At 39.6% G+C, this 16629-nt stretch overlaps 2 protein-coding genes across 3 annotated transcripts in view; one reads left to right on the forward strand and one right to left on the reverse strand.

Annotated features, from left to right (window-relative positions):
• Positions 1 to 16629, forward strand: part of olfml3b (olfactomedin-like 3b) — a 51673-nt gene that overhangs the window by 15525 nt on the left and 19519 nt on the right. The gene's annotated exons all lie outside the window — the stretch shown is intronic.
• avil (advillin) overlaps positions 1 to 16629 on the reverse strand; it is a 31884-nt gene that overhangs the window by 5427 nt on the left and 9828 nt on the right. For both annotated transcript variants that reach the window (XM_057846679.1, XM_057846680.1), the window contains exons 8-16: positions 11053 to 11258; positions 10886 to 10964; positions 6718 to 6816; positions 6492 to 6645; positions 6291 to 6391; positions 1667 to 1804; positions 1422 to 1580; positions 1103 to 1282; positions 876 to 1033 (exon numbers count right to left, since the gene is read on the reverse strand). In XM_057846679.1, coding sequence (XP_057702662.1) covers positions 876 to 1033; positions 1103 to 1282; positions 1422 to 1580; positions 1667 to 1804; positions 6291 to 6391; positions 6492 to 6645; positions 6718 to 6816; positions 10886 to 10964; positions 11053 to 11258 — 1274 coding nt within the window. The remainder of the gene's footprint in view (positions 1 to 875; positions 1034 to 1102; positions 1283 to 1421; positions 1581 to 1666; positions 1805 to 6290; positions 6392 to 6491; positions 6646 to 6717; positions 6817 to 10885; positions 10965 to 11052; positions 11259 to 16629) is intronic.

The following is a 16629-nucleotide window of genomic DNA, read 5'->3' on the forward strand; positions in this document are numbered from 1 at the left end:
GCACATTTCCCATTGACAAAAAAAAGCAGTGTCTTTTTTTTTTCACCCTTCTAACCCCCCACTCCTCCTCAGCCATGCGTAAGGTTACGTGACATCACCAGGCTAAATTGCGCGTCGACAAGTGCGACCGAATTCATTCAGTTCAAGGAAGTAAACAATTCAGAGCAACATGGAAGCCTCCTTTCCGTTTGTGTTCTGTTTTCATTCTTTTTACTGCCCTCAAAATGATCGAAATGCAGCAAAGGATCAACACTCTGCTTGTGCTTAGGCAACGTAGGCGACGTGAATTCTTCTTCTTCTACTAGCTTTGTTGTTAGCATCGACGTAACTACGGTTGTGGGGCGTGTTAAATGGGAGGCGACTGGCACGTTTTTATGACGCATCACGTAAGAGCCTTCGTCACCACGTAGATTAGGGTGTTGACTGTTGACCCAGGGTTTTGCTTTCGCACCGCATGACGATCAGAGCCGAGGTGATTTTAACGCGGGTCGCTTGGCGGGTTGATTGACACAGGTACTGCCACCAAAAGCCGATTGTTAGTGGGTTGACATGGGTTTTTTGGCCAGTGGGAAAGGGGTCTTAGAAGTGCATTTTTCTCGAAACGTTACTCAAGTAAATGTAACGCTTTAAATACACAAGTTTAGGGGGACCAAGGGACTCACACACAGGGTCCAAAAAACACATGAAGGGAGATTCACGACTTACAATGTAAATGAAAAAGAGGAAAACAATGACAGAGGAACGAAAAGACGGACATGGACAAAGGGACGAACTCAACAGATACAATTTAGTAAAAAGGCAAATAGAAACATAGAAAGGGTCTGTTTTTGTGTTTGCCTGAAAAGGAAGCTTTAAATGTTGTCAATCATCTTTACCTCTTATCACTGGCATATGGAGCCTGGCCACCTAGCATCTCCCAGAAATCATAAGACTCATGACCTTCAGCAATAATCTGACCATGAATTCCTTGCGAGTTTTGTCCGATCACAGAGCAGATCTCCTTCGCCATGTGCCTCTCATCACCACTGGCTCCCTACAACCAACACAAGTAATTCACTTCCTATGTATTGAATTTCAATTCATTTTATAATCTGCTTCACACCTTTCCACACCACAAATAAAGTCCAGTCTCACACTTCAGCAAAAAAACATCATTGGAGTTTAGAGAAGAGGCAAGTGCTGGAACTTCAATGGCTTTTGTATTGGAGGGCTCAAATCCGTGAACCTGGAACAACCTAACTGGTGGCTCGGGTTCAACACGTCCTTTTCTGGAGGAACCTCCCTAACAAAAAAAAAAAAAAAGACGCCACTGTCAAATCACGTGTTACTGATAATTCTAACAGGTATAGAACCAAAACTTTCTACATGTTGGCTTTCTACGTATTGAATTTTCGATGAAGGCTGTGCGTTCACATTCATACCTCAAAAATGACCATTTTGCCTTTGAAAATGGTCAAAAAGTGCTTTGGTTCTTTACCCATTGTTACTCTCACTTGAACTGGCGCTCCACCATACATGTGGTCTATTTCTATGGCATGAAGCGCAGATGCTGCCAGCTCATCCTGTGAGGCATGACGGCCCTAAAATATAAAAAGATGTGATTGTGATTATCATTATCTTAAAATTAATTTTTAAGAAAATGGACAGATTCACATTGAAATCCCACCTGCCATATATAGAGTAGGTATCTGTGCTTGTTGTTGACCAAGTAAGTGTAAAGGACCAAGTAACAATCTCCACCAAAGAAGTAACCATGATGTTGAGGATCCACAGGGACCAGCTCGAGATTCTCAATTCTCCAAACCTAAGTTGAAATTTAGCATGTTAAATGTGACGCTACAAATACAAATGTACGATCATGACTTTTTTACCGATAACAGTCTTCCCCAGATTGTCCAATGATAACAGTCTTCCCCATATTGTCCAACTACAAAAATCAGATCCTGATATCTAACAGATACCGATCTAGGCAATAATATGTAATATATAATTATTATAATTAGATGGGGCTTTGGAAGGCAAAGGCCCACATAGTAAAATTCCTTTTTTTTGTCTTGAATGGTGTTTTATTTGGCGCGCCGTACAGCCCAAACCGTTTGACTGACCGTCATTGTTTGAATCAAAATGACCAGAATATTCGCGTGATGCAGGGAATTTTACGAAGGACCCCCCAAAATTTTCTGTTCCCCTGTAAACGCGTCTATTAAAAAAATAATAATAACAATGTACCTAGTCCTACAATTTTTGACCAAATCGCGTTTAGCGTAAAAAAAAATCCAGGATAGTAAGAGGCATAAAAGTCGGCCACAGAATGTGGCAAAAGCGTACGGCTAACCCCAAATTTGCCAAAAACTGTCCCATTCATTTCTAATGGGATGCCATTGACAGCCATGTATGTCCAAATTTCCCATTAATTTTCAATGGCAGGAAAACATAGGTCCATGTGATTTTTGACCATTTACCGTGACAGCCCATTGACATGAAATTGGCGCACAAGCAAGTCGATGCAATTGGCAGCCATGTACGTCCAAATTTCCTATTCATTTTCAATGGCAGAAAAACATGTGTGGTTGTGATTTTTGACCAAAAACTTAACATTACAGCCCATTGACATTCAATAGGTGCCCAAGTTAGTCGATGCCATTAACGGCCATCCAAGACCAGTCCCCGAAATGTCCTCAAATCAACAGCAAGTGACCTGATATCAACAGGACGTGTCCCTGAAAAGTCCCCAAATAAACAGTGTCCTCAAAATGATCCCCAAATCAACAGGAAGTAATTTGATTCCAACAGGACGTGTCCCCGATATGGCCCCAAATCAACCAGGCAGGTCTTGGATCTGTATCCACCACAGCTAAGCCCCATTGTAATTTCCCCTGAAACTGCAGTTTCTAGTATAATAATAATTTTGCATTTTATGATTTTTTTAGTGACTATTTCTATTTGGCAACACAGTAGTTATATGTAGAGATGTCCCGATTGATCGGCGTCCCGATCGATTAGGTCCGATCACGTCATTTTCAAAGAATCGGAATCGGCAATATAATATCGGCCATGCCTTTTTAAAAAAAATTATTTTTTTTTAAATTAAATCGTTTTCTAATTGTATTTAACGTCACAGACATAATGTGTTACACTCATCCAGAGTCTTTAGTTTAGGCTAAAGGTAGGGTTAACAAAAATATCCCGATAATGGCGGCAACTAATTTATTTAAAAAATGTGTCACGTTACAATATTCAACGCAATTAATGTAGACGCTGCATGACCCTCTCAATCTGTAATGACGCCGTTTTACCAATATAGAGAGGTAGAAGGCAGCGCTAGATGAGTAGAGAGAATTTTGGCAGCATTTGGAGCCTTCCTTTAATTGGCTAAAGCCTTGCAATCCCTCTCCCTATGATTAGAATTATAATGGGAGACAAGGTGGGGAAGCAAGATGGCAATTGATCTTTGTCTTAACACCTTAAGTTCTTTCCCAAAGCAGAGAAGATATATCCATTGGTAGCACGACGCACAGTCATGGGTCCACTTCCCATCATGCATTTGGGATGGCCACAGTATCATTTACTGAAAGCTCAACAAATACACTAGATGGCAATATTTAGTCACAATACACAAAGTCACAAGTCTTTCTATCCATGGATCCCTCTCACAGAAAGAATTTTAATTATGTAAATGCCATCTTGAGGATTTATTGTCATTATAAACAAATACAGTACTTATGTACTCCATGTTGAATGTATATATTCGTCCGAGTTTTATTCATTTTTTTCTTAATGCATTGCCAAAATGTATATGATCGGGAAAAATTATTGGGAATGATTGGAATTGAATCGGGAGCAAAAAAAAAAAAGCAATCGGATCGGGAAATATCGGGATCGGCAGATACTCAAACTAAAACGATCGGGATCGGATCGGGAGCAAAAAAACATGATCGGAACAACCCTAGTTATATGCAATGAGTTAATAATTCATTACTTTTCAAACATTCATTAAATTTCTGCACAGTGATTGCAAATAGTCCAAGCATCTTAGGCTAGGTTCAGACATCAGAACTTAATGTGCAATTCTGATTTTTTTTGTCATATCTGATTTTTTTGGCTTGCCCGTTCAGACTGTCTTTGTCCATTGTGACCGTTCAAATAACACGGATACGCATTCATTCACAGTCCGACACGCGCTAAGCAAACTGACCTGCATGCACAGAAGCATCAAAACAAATGACGTCACATGTTGACACATGCTGGCTCTACGTCATTCTAGGGTGGTCATATTTTGGGCAGACACAAATAACAGACATAAATAATCCCTGTTTAGTCTGATATTCAAAGTTTACAGTGGGGAAAATAAGCATTTAGTCAACCACCAATTGTGCAAGTTCTCCTACTTGAAAAGATTAGAGAGGCCTGTAATTGTCAACATGGGTAAATCTCAACCATGAGAGACAGAATGTGGGGGGAAAAAATCTGGAATAGGTAAAACGTTAATGTAAAGAAATCAACTGTGGGAGCAATTATTAGAAAATAGAAGACATACAAGACCACTGATAATCTCCCTCGATCTGGGGCTCCATGCAAGATCTCACCCCGTGGCGTCAAAATGATAACAAGAAAGGTGAGCAAAAATCCCAGAACCACACGGTGGTACCTAGTGAATGACCTACAGAGAGCTGGGACCACAGTAACAAAGGCTAGTATCAGTAACACAATGCGCCGCCAGGGACTCAAATCCTGCAATGCCAGACGTGTGCCCCTGCTGAAGAAAATACACGTCCAGGCCTGTATGTGGTTCGCTAGAGAGCATTTGGATGATCCAGAAGAAGACTGGGGAATGTGTTATGGTCAGATGAAACCAAAATAGAACCTTTTAGTAGAAACACAGGTTCTCGTATCTGGAAGAGAAAGAATACTGAATTGCATCCGAAGAACACCATACCCACTGTGAAGCATGGGGGTGGAAACATCATGCTTTGGGGCTGTTTTTCTGTAAAGGGACCAGGACGACTGATCTGTGTGAAGGAAAGAATGAATGGGGCTATGTATCGAGAGATTTTGAGTGAAAATATCCTTCCATCAGCAAGGGCATTGAAGATGAGACGTGGCTGGGTCTTTCAGCATGACGATGCCAAACACACAGCCAGGGCAACAAAGGAGTGGCTTCGTAAGAAGCATTTCAAGGTCCTGGAGTGGCCTAGCCAGTCTCCAGATCTCAACCCTATAGAAAATCTGTGGGGGGAGTTGAAAGTCAGTGTTGCCCAACGACAGCCCCAAAACATCACTGCTCTAGAGGAGATCTGCATGGAGGAATGGGCCAAAATACCAGCAACAGTGTGTGAAAAGCTTGTGAAGAGTTACAGAAAACATTTGGCCTCCGTTATTGCCAACAAAGGGTACATAACAAAGTAATGAGATGAACTTTTGGTATTGACCAAATACGTATTTTCCATGATTTGCAAATAAATTCTTTAAAAATCAAACAATGTGATTTTCTGTTTTTTTTCCCCACATTTTGTCTCTCATGGCTGAGGTTTACCCATGTTGACAATTACAGGCCTCGCTAATATTTTCAAGTGGGAGAACTTGCACAATTAGTGGGTGACTAAATGCTTATTTGCCCCACTGTATATGGATTGATAGAACGCATGCACTGACCGTGTGCATGCGTTATTATTATTATTATTATTATATTTCCCCCAATTTCATTTTTTTAATGACTGTTGTCAAGCCCACCTCTTCCCTAAAAGCTGAGTTCAATCTAGACACTAACGCTAGTCTGTACACTACGCTCTCTCGCTCTTTGCTGACGTAATTGCTAAATGAATTCCGATTTGAGAAACTTGACAGTTCAGACCGCAGCCACATTCTGGAAAAATGAGGCCCAGATGGGATTTTAACTACATACGAAAGTGACCTGGATTGGATTTGAAATGGTCCATTTTTATGCAACCTGTCCCGTTCAGACCGTCAAGTTAATGCCTCACTCGAGTCGTAAAAACACGAAAAAAATCAGATTTGTGCATTAAGACCTGCGGTATGAACCTAGCCTAAGTTTGGAGACATCTAATGGTCAATAAGCACAACTTCAAGCTGTGACTAGCCCTTGTACAAAGGCAGAAGGCTTCTGCATTCACATTGAAGGCAACATTCATATTGGCCCATAACCGATGTCAAATTTATCCAGTATCATTTTAAAATGCCTTATTGGTCGATATTATCAGCTACTCGAGAATATCGGACAACTCTAGATACAAATACACAAGTAGTTTGTGTTTTGGAGTACGTATATATACCTCCACTTCACCTGAGCCATCATCCACAATCCTTTCTTGCGCTGCAATCTCTGGCATCACGTGCAAAAGTGATACATCAAATTTCTCTTGTGTCACTGTAGCTAAAAGAAAGATGTAAAGAAAAGAATGCATGAATAATTCACATTCTTTTATCATAGTTGAAGCCTTATTTAGTCATTTTACAGACTGTGTTACACGTACCAACTCTCCCCTTTGTGTGCACTTTCCCCAGGCCTTGAGTTTGGTCCTTAACAGTCCACGTCTGGAACAGCTGTTTGAAGAGAGCCGACTCAGCGCCGTCATTCATTACCTCCACATTTGTTGTCCCGGGATAATTTTTCGCCTCGATAAACTCCTAAAAAGTTTAGTCACAAAGTGATTGTGCGTTATCACATATATAGAGCAATACGTCTGGATATGTCACCACCATAGCTCTGGTTATGGCCATCTGTCTCTCAGCTTTATTCGCCTTCTTCCCTTTCCATACAAAGACCTTTGAGCCACATTGGTCCAAGATGTAGCAGTCCTGTACACATATGGATTATATTAGTTTTCTATATTATAATTTCTATTTCCTACACAGTGCTGTTTTCATCAACGATGACACTTAATGAAAATATTTCGTCAACTAACAAATTTTTCCTGACGATGACAAGATGATAACGAGCTAAAAACGTGTTTTGGAAGAATAAACCCAAGCGAAATGAATGCCAGTTTTCGCCTAACAGGACCCTCGTCGACGCATATGTCATGGCGGAAATGGACTGTGATTGGTCTGCTCAGACTGTTGTTTCCTGTTCAGCGCGAAATCATAACCATTGTAGAATAGAATCAAACATTATTTTTCTACACGCAAAAATGGACCAAGCCGACGGGAGTATCATCGAAGAGCAAGTCTTGTCAAGACATCATAAAGATTGCCAAATGGCAAGGTCAGTGATTGGATAACATGGAAGAACCACCGAGACGTGTGTGTTCGGAATCGAGTGGCCACACGAAGCGGCGACCCAGTCGCAGACCCGGCTGCAGAAAGAAATTACAGGGGGGGCATTACATTTTTTGGGGGGGGCACACTTCTTCAATGTAAATTTAGCCGTAACAGTGGCGTTTTTACCCGTTATATTTTCTGATGATAGTGTCAGTCAGTGAAACTGCAGGAGGTGGCAGCGCTATCCCTTCATGTTGACTTTCGGCCGCGTCTTTGTCATGGCTAGAGTTCGTCTTTAGTTTCTTGAAAAAAAAAACATGGATGTCCATTCCAATTTGAATTAGCAACGGAGGAGCCGCTCAGTCGCCATTTCTGTAACCGGAGCTATCCCTATCCAATCGCAGTACACAATGGCAGGTGTTGTGCCGAAAAATAGCCGCCCCACGTGAAATGTCCCCCCTGATGGGAACGCTTATTTATAACGCTTTATTGAGGTGAAAACATCAAATGTTTTCATGGACTCGTTACAGTAATGGATTTACGACTGTAAAATCAATTTTAAATAAATAAATTAGACAAAATACTAGTACTTTATTTTACTAACAAATCGTGGACTGGGCCACATAACCATCTTTGAACAGAAATGTATTAGTCTACAGGTTTTCACGACCATATCTCAATGACAATCACACAGTTATGACATTTAGTTCCAGCAGAGTAAAATAATACATATATTCACGGTATAAGAAAGTCGTTTCCATGTCCATCGAATGGTAAGAAAAAGCTGTACGAGTGACGTGTGGGCGCTCAACAATAAAATAAATAAACAAATAAATCAAATAAACGCTCAATAAAGCGTTATAAATAAGCGTTCCCGTTGGGCATTTCACGCGCCCCCCTTATCTGTGATTGGCTAGAAATTGCCTACATTCGCTGCTCTGATTGTGACGACAGATCAAGATAGGATGACTAGAGCAGTGTTTTTCAACCTTTTCTGAGTCACGGGACGTTTTTACGTTGGAAAAAATCTCGCGGCACACCACACCAAAATGTTCCAAAATTACTTTCTGTATAGTATATTTAATTATAAAATAATTTCTCAGTATTTATACTTACTCAGTGTGAAACGTTTAGCAATTAGGCTTGAAAAACTATCAGACAGGGGACTTGAGCAATGCATTTAAGCACATCAGGGCTGGTCGTCTCGCTGACAATGGCTTTGCAGACAGGTAGTATTAACGTCTCTGCCACAGTTTGGGACTTTTGGGATTTAGCAACAAAGTAACTGGCTTTCAGGGCGTTCTTATTTACCTTTGTAGTTTTCCTCAAAAAAGTTGCCCATTTCTCTGTGTTTTCACGAAGGCGTACAAAATAATCCATCGACTTGTTCTGAAGCGACGGGGGTTCATTTGGAGATGACTTTAAGCTTGTATGGCGCCATGGCGCTAGATAGCCGCTCGTGTCGCGTTCAAGAACTGCTCGGATTTCTAGGTATCTCCCACCTAGCTGTCCTCGATAATGTGTTGGAATAAAACAAAGAGGGAGGATTAACGGTCGTCACATATGGATAAAATGGAAAGGACACTTTTGTATATATCGACACTTGACGAGTCAAATAATGAACAGTAGAAGTGCTGGGGTCCACATTGTTACTGAGAGCAAGGTGGCTGACGGCTAGAAATCCGAGCAGTTCTTGAAAGCAACACGACTCATCTGCACACAACCGAGAACTTTTTCCACATTCCTTCCTTCCTACTGCAACTTTGCCCGACGATGTTAAAAAAAAGCGACATTGGATAATTTCTCGCGGCGGCGGCACAATCGATTGAAAAACACTGGAATATAGGGTTCATTCTCCCCGTGTGTGTGTTTTTGTGGAAGATTTAAAAAAAAAAAAAATTACACAGTACAGTTTAATCGAGCTAGGGCGGGCACAGCTGTCCCTCAGGGCGGGCACGGCCCCTAATGCCCGCCCATGCCGCCGGGTCTGCCCAGTCGGCCAAAAAGTGCCAGCTTTTTATCACTTTATGTCGTATTTTTGGTTGGTGCACTTCATCATATATTCTGTACTTAAGTTTGCTGTGAGTCTCTGACTTATTTACGTGTCACACTTCAAGTATATGAAGCATAAAGCACAGGTTTGGTGCCGAAAGAATTGTTTTGATGTTTAATTTTCAACAACAGACAGTTAACACACGATACATCATCACTGATTGAGAGTGCTTCGGTGCTTTTATGATAATGTTAACATCAAGGCTTCCAACGCAGTTTGGGAAGTTCCATAGACGCCAGAAATCTGCTATGGCTTCCAACTGGCTGGTTGTAGAACACTGCAAACAAATCGGGCTGGACGCAGTGCTCGACGCCAGTTTGAAGCTAGCAGCCACAGCTAGCTGGTTTCCACCCGAGGCTAGAACTCTCTATGCGACATTTAAAGTTGGACAGACCGCCTCGAAACAGTCTTCTGTGTCGCCTGCAGTGTTGTTAATCTTACTGAAAAAAAGTAATTAATTATAGTTACAAATTACTTCTCCCAAAAACTAATTGCGTTAGTAACTCAATTACCTGAATGTAAGAGTAATTAGTTACTTGGCAAAGTAATTGGTGATAATTACTTTTTTTTTTTTTCCTCAATAAAAAAAAAAAAACATTGGCCACACTATGTGAAGTTTTTTGTGAAGGTTTTTGGTACAATTGGCCCGAGCCCAGTTCTTTACCCTAATTTACTCTTTACCCTGAATCAACTGTTAAAAGTTGTTAGAATTGCTCCCATTATTGCATTAGTTCCCTTCTCTCTACTTTCGACATACGAGTTTTAAAACTGTTTCATCATTTAAAGATAGATTCAAGTCAAGATTTTGCCGATTTAGAAGTATTTTAGATAAAAAGTTACTTAGGTTTGCTAGGAAGGTTCTCTACAACAGAGCCATCCTAAAAAGTCTACTGCTTCAAGATGGCGGCTGTCTACTAACGCATTTAGTGTCTGTCATTTTGCATCTAGTTATATCTATATACAGTACATGTGATATCTACCATGTCTACCATATCTACCATAACATGCGGGCGTAGTTTGAAGGCTATCGGCAACAACATGTATTATTGGAGCTACCTAGCATCGCGTTTGTTCGGCGTCACAACTTTCTTGCCTCCTCCACACTCCTGCTCTGCTCTGTAGTCTCGGTGAGTCAGTCTCCCTCAGACTTTTTGACCAATATAGTAACGCATAGTAACGCATGCCTTTCCGTCCTCAGTAACGGTAACGGCGTTGCCAAGATGAGAAAAGTAATCAATTAGATTACCCACTACTGAAAAAAATAACGCCGTTATATTGTAACGCCGTTATTAACAACACTGGTCGCCTGCGCCTCAACATTTGTATGATCAACATTTATTCAGTGTCGATGAGCTGAAGATACACATTCAAACGTTCCATCTTGCATTTTTACTTTTTCTCCGTTAAACTAGACTAGAGGAAGTCAACAAGCATGCCCCAAAACCGTACAAACATAACGCCACTACAGAGCAACGCGTCATCTGGCCAGAGAACCATCGAATGTCGAATGACGCTGCAGTTACTGCGCCGTCACCGCAACGCGGGAGCATAACTCAGGCTTAAGACTCTACGGACCTATAAAATTGAAAAATAAATAAATATAAAGTGACTCACGTGATTGTTGAGCAGTTCTTGAACCAGTGGTCTTCTCGCCACCTCTATGACTTTCATCTGCCCTTTAACATCTGACACTCTGGATAAATTGCACAGAAAGAGGAATCCTCACGCACACAGTCTAGGAGAATAATTAATTCCAGTGTTCTTGTAGTGGGAGAGCTTACTGGTAAAGAGTGAGTTTCCCAACTTGTTCCTGGTTCAGGGGTTCATCAAGAGGACCCTCTGCCAAATCGATGCATCTCTCACCAAGAACATGAGTCATCATCTCCATGACGTCAGCAGAGCTGTCCTCCGAATCGCCCTCGATCACCTTGATCTCCGCCCGGCCTCCTCGCTCTCTGTCTCGGATGTCTTTGGCCAGCAGCATACCCTGAGGGCGTCAAGACAACCGCTGCTGCCATGATTTCACAGTCTTAATGTGACTGTCTACTCGTGCTGTTGCACAATTAGCTTCTAGAAGTGTTTTCATGTGTGGTGAAACATTGAAGAACATTTCTGTGTAAATCATGTTGTAGTTGCATGTACTATTCATTAGATAACTTCCATTACAAAATAGTAATTACTACTTAGGGATTGTGTTATACAGTAATTACTACTTTCCTAGAACATTATTACTACCGTTACTACAAATTAAAATTGATTCACCACCAATTATTTGCCAACTGATTTACATTCAATATTAATTACTAGGGTTGTTCCGATCATGTTTTTTTGCTCCCGATCCGATCCCGATCGTTTTAGTTTGAATATCTGCCGATCCCGATATTTCCCGATCCGATTGCTTTGTTTTTTGCTCCCGATTTAATTCCAATCATTCCCGATAATTTTTCCCGATCATATACATTTTGGCAATGTATTAAGAAAAAAATGAATAAAACTCGGACGAATATATACATTCAACATACAGTACATAAGTACTGTATTTGTTTATTATGACAATAAATCCTCAAGTTGGCATTTACATTATTAACATTCTTTCCGTGAGAGGGATCCACAGATAGTAAGACTTGTAATTCTTAAAGGATAAATGTGACTTTGTATATTGTGACTAAATATTGCCATCTAGTGTATTTGTTGAGCTTTCAGTAAATGATACTGCAGCCATTTAACCTCTGCCCAAATGCATGATGGGAAGTGCAACCATGACTGTGCGTCGGGGCACCAATTGATATATCTTCTCTGCATTGGGAAAGAACATAGGGTGTTAGGAAAATTATCAACTACTACCTTTCTTCCCCACATTGCCTACCACGTTATTCTTAATTGCTGAGAGAGGTAAGGCTTTAGCCACATAAAAAATGGCTCCAAAGGCTGTCAAAATTCTCTCTACTCATTATACGCTGCCTTTTAGCGCTATCTATAGGTAAAACGGTGTCTTTATAGATTGAATGCGACAATGCGTGAGTGGGTCGTGCAGCGCATGCGTTACTTATTTAACGTGATTATTTTAAAAAATTAATTACCGCCGTTAACGCAATAAATTTGATAGCCCTACTTTAAGCCAAAACTACTCTGGATGAGTGTAAGACATTTTGTCTGTAACGTTAAATACAATTTGAAAACGATTTAAATAAAAAATATATATATATTAAAAAAAGGCATGTCCGATATTTTTTGGCCTATTCCGATACTTTGAAAATGATGTGATCGGACCCACATCTTTATTAATTACTAAATGTATATCTGTGTTATAACGCTGTTAGTGTTTATGTACTGTTGAAAGGCAGAAATAAGTGTTATAATTATGTAGATATGAAATCATGCAGTTAGTAAATAGTATTAAATAATCAGTCATTTTACAATAATGACTGGAGAGTACCTTTACAGCTAAAGACTATTGTATCTGTGTCAAACTTCAGAAATAACCGTGTAATGGCGTGTTTGTGTAATAACTGTAGTATGCTGCTCAGTAATTGTCTAACAATTTACATAGTAATACACAACAATATTTAGTACCTGTCTCTTGCACAGTGATTACTAGCGGCTATTTGGTTAATAATGTAGTAATATTTTGAACACTTGTAGTTTTGAAAGTAGTTAACACTTATATCTCTCCTCATACACATTAGCAACATTGTCCAGCTGCTTCCCAGCGAGCTCTCCTGTCCGTAGTAGCAAGGGAACGAGCTGTTATTTGCTCTCCGCCAGGCGGTTTGCCAATCAGCAAAGACAATCGACAACCCAGTCGTCATGTGAAATGATCTGGGCTAGTTATGTGTGATTTGCCACTTCGAAGACTTTGAAACATCACTCGGTTCGGGTTAGCATGTCAGCTAGCTGTCACGCCTCTTGGATTGTTTACATTCTCCGAAGCCGGGGAAGGGAAATGACATAAGCCCGATTTAGGTGGCATAAAGTATCGTTCGGGAGGTGCGACAGTAAAGGTGAAGTCAACAGTTTTGACCATGTTGTCTTGAATAAATGCATTTCTATTACTTCATATTCCATTTAGCACAAGACTGTTATTTGTCATGACCATGCCATTTATTTATCTATTGGAGAAAAATACTAGGATAAAAAGAATATCCTGTAAAAATATTGGAGTAGAGAGACTGAAACAAAGACATTTTGCGGCTCTCTCTCACGTTTTCCTCGTTCTGAATAATTCCCCCTCAACGGGCTGACTGGTCCTTCTCAAGCCATTTATTTAGCTCTTGGGGAAAAATGCTTGGATAAAAAGGATATCCTGTAAAAATATTGGAGTAGAGAGCATGGGTGAAAGTGGGCCTGAACGGTCAGGAACGCAGTTCCGGTATAAGATTCAGGCCCGGAACACAGTTCCGGTATAAAATTCAGGGTCGGAATGCTGTTCTGGTACATGGTGCTTTGATTCCAAAAATATGACGGCAAATGTACAAAAAAAATTTTTTTTAATGCTGAGCTGCCACACATGCATTTCATCTCCAAGAAGAAAACAATCCACCAACATCAGATTTACATACACAAATGTTTACAACAAGCATAATAAAGTGCTTGTGTAGCGTAATATGTTTCCACCGATATTTATTATTTTATTTAACAGACAGCATGGAGGTTTCCCCATCTGCTGCAGTTATCTGAGTCTGACGATGAGTCACGTCAATGTGCGAATGCAAATCAAAGCGCCTGGACTCATTTATCCGTTCAATTGGCTGACATACCGATACGTCATCAGCAGACATACACTCAAAAAAATGGGGTGTTGAACTGACATAAAAAATTTATGGAAAGAATTTGCACCTGATAATATTGCTTTGCTTCAGCATTTAGCAATTGTGTCCTTTTAACATAAAGCACACGTCTCGCCAACATTAGGCACTTATGTAGCGCGACCATAACGCACTCTTGTTGAGCCAACATAAGGCACTCATGTTGACCCCAAAATACATGTTGAACCGACATTAAAGAAATACATAATTTGCACCTGATTAAATTGCTTTCCTTCAGTATTAAGCAATTGTGTTCTTTTAACATAAAACACACATGTTGAACCAACATAAGGCACAACTACGGCTGTCAAATTTATCGTGTTAACGGGCGGTAATTAATTTTTTTTAATTGATCACGTTAAAATATTTAACGCATGCACGGAACGACCCAATCATGCATTGCCGCAAACAGACTACAATGGCGCCGTTCTACGCATATATAGAGTTAAGAGGCAGTGACAAGTGAGTGGAGTGGATGCAGGCATTCGTTTGAACCGAGCTTTTATTTATCTAAAGCTTTGACGTGTCTTCCACAACAATACCAACTATTGAGGCGAGCAATGTGGGGAAGACTAACAGGAATTTCTCTTTTTCTTAACACCCTACATTGTGCACAACACAGAGACGATATAGTATTTGCAGCCACTACACACAGTCATGGTTACCCACTTCCCATCATGAATTTGGGCAGAACAGTTTTGTCACTACATTATCTTTTACTGAAAGCTCAACAAATACACTACATGGCAATATTTAGTCACAATATACAAACTCACATTTATCCTTTAACAATCTATCCGTGGATCCCTTTCACAGAAAGAATGTTAATAATGTTAATGCCATCTTGTGGCTTTATTGTTATAATAAACCAATACAGTACTTGTGTACAGTATGTTGAATGTATATATCCGTATTGTCTTATCTTTCCATTCCAACAGTAATTTACAGAAAAATATGGCATATTTTAGAGATGGTTTGAATTGCGATTAATTACGATGAATTCATTTCTAAGCCGTGATTAACTCGATTAAAAATTTTAATCGTTTAACAGCCCTAATTTTAACGTAAATGGCCGTCAATGGCATCAATTTATAGATGCCTCAATGGAACCCAGTACATTGGCATCAATAGTAGCAACATTCATGATAGTCAATGGCATGGACGTACATAGCTGTCAGTGGTATTGACTTACTTAAGCGCCACTTCAATGTCAATGGGCTGTAATGGTAAGTGGTCAAAAATCACAACCACCTGTTTTCCTGTCATTGAAAATGAAGGGAAAATGTTTCCCATTAAAAATGAAACATGAAAAATAAAGTTGAGGAATTTTTCTAGCTGGGCCTTTGCCTTTCAAAGTCCCATCTAATAAACAATCTCTTTTCACATACAAAATAACAATTCAATGGTGACGGTACCAATGAGGTGTCCCTTACTTTTTCAGGGAGTTGGCAATCCTACTTTTAAATCTCGCAAGAAATCACAAGACTATTGCAATTAGTTGGAAAGCCACATTAACATTATGTTGCATCAACAATATCTAATCAAGCTCCTCATTCACTGTTCATGTTTATGTAGAGACTACATGATTCAGTCATGCTAACCTTGGAAGCATGATGGTTTCTTGCTGAAAATGCACACTGTCTTTTAGTAAACTTTACAACCTGCCTGATTCATTTTTTGAGTGTAGTTACTGTAGCTCTGATTGGTTCAAATTTGCATGTTTTCTGGAACAAAAAAAAAAATGTTTTGTTGAATTGATGCGACAAAAAAGGGCAATGCAACGGAAAATGGATCAAATCTTTAAGAGCAAGGAAAGAGTTGAGGAGGCTTATTTATCATATTTAGTTTTATTTCCTCTGATGGGGAGGTTTAGAACATCTTAGTGCCAATGTGCACTTTGGACTTATATTTGTTCATTTATGTTAGGTTACTTAGTCATTTCCTTATGATTTAAAAAAAAAAAAAGTCAATGTTTGCGCGATTTTCAAAATATATTCCATTTCACTCTGCATAATATAAGTCATTTGTACTTATTTTTCTGAATGTATGTTACTTATATCTTTAATATTAAAACAAAGAAAGAAAGCAAAAGTAAATGTTTACATTAACTTCAATTTTAATAGACATCTTATGTTCTTAATTAGTTAAAATTGAGATTTGGAATTAAGTATGGGAGGAAATGAGGAAAAATAAAAAACTAGGGGATGGAGGTTATTGCTGTTTTTGTTACCTTTTATTTTGCAAATCATTGAAAAAATAAATTTTGAATGAAAATCAGTTTTTGTATGTGTTATAGAAATAACTGTGCCAAAACAGTTTTCTTTGCATTTCTGTAGTTTTATAAGGTTTGTCCACCCCAAAAATGAAAATGAATAAATAAATAAATCAATAAAATTTCTGGCTCCGTGGCGAACTTCATGTCGGGGAGTTCCGGCAAGAAATTCTAGCCACTTTCTCCCCTGGTAGAGAGACTGAAACAATGACATTTTGTGGCTCTCTTTGTCGCGTTTTCCTCATTGTGAATAATTCCTCCTCAATGGGGATGCATACTAA

Source organism: Corythoichthys intestinalis, chromosome 9, assembly GCF_030265065.1.
Source record: "Corythoichthys intestinalis isolate RoL2023-P3 chromosome 9, ASM3026506v1, whole genome shotgun sequence".
NCBI lineage: Eukaryota > Metazoa > Chordata > Actinopteri > Syngnathiformes > Syngnathidae > Corythoichthys > Corythoichthys intestinalis.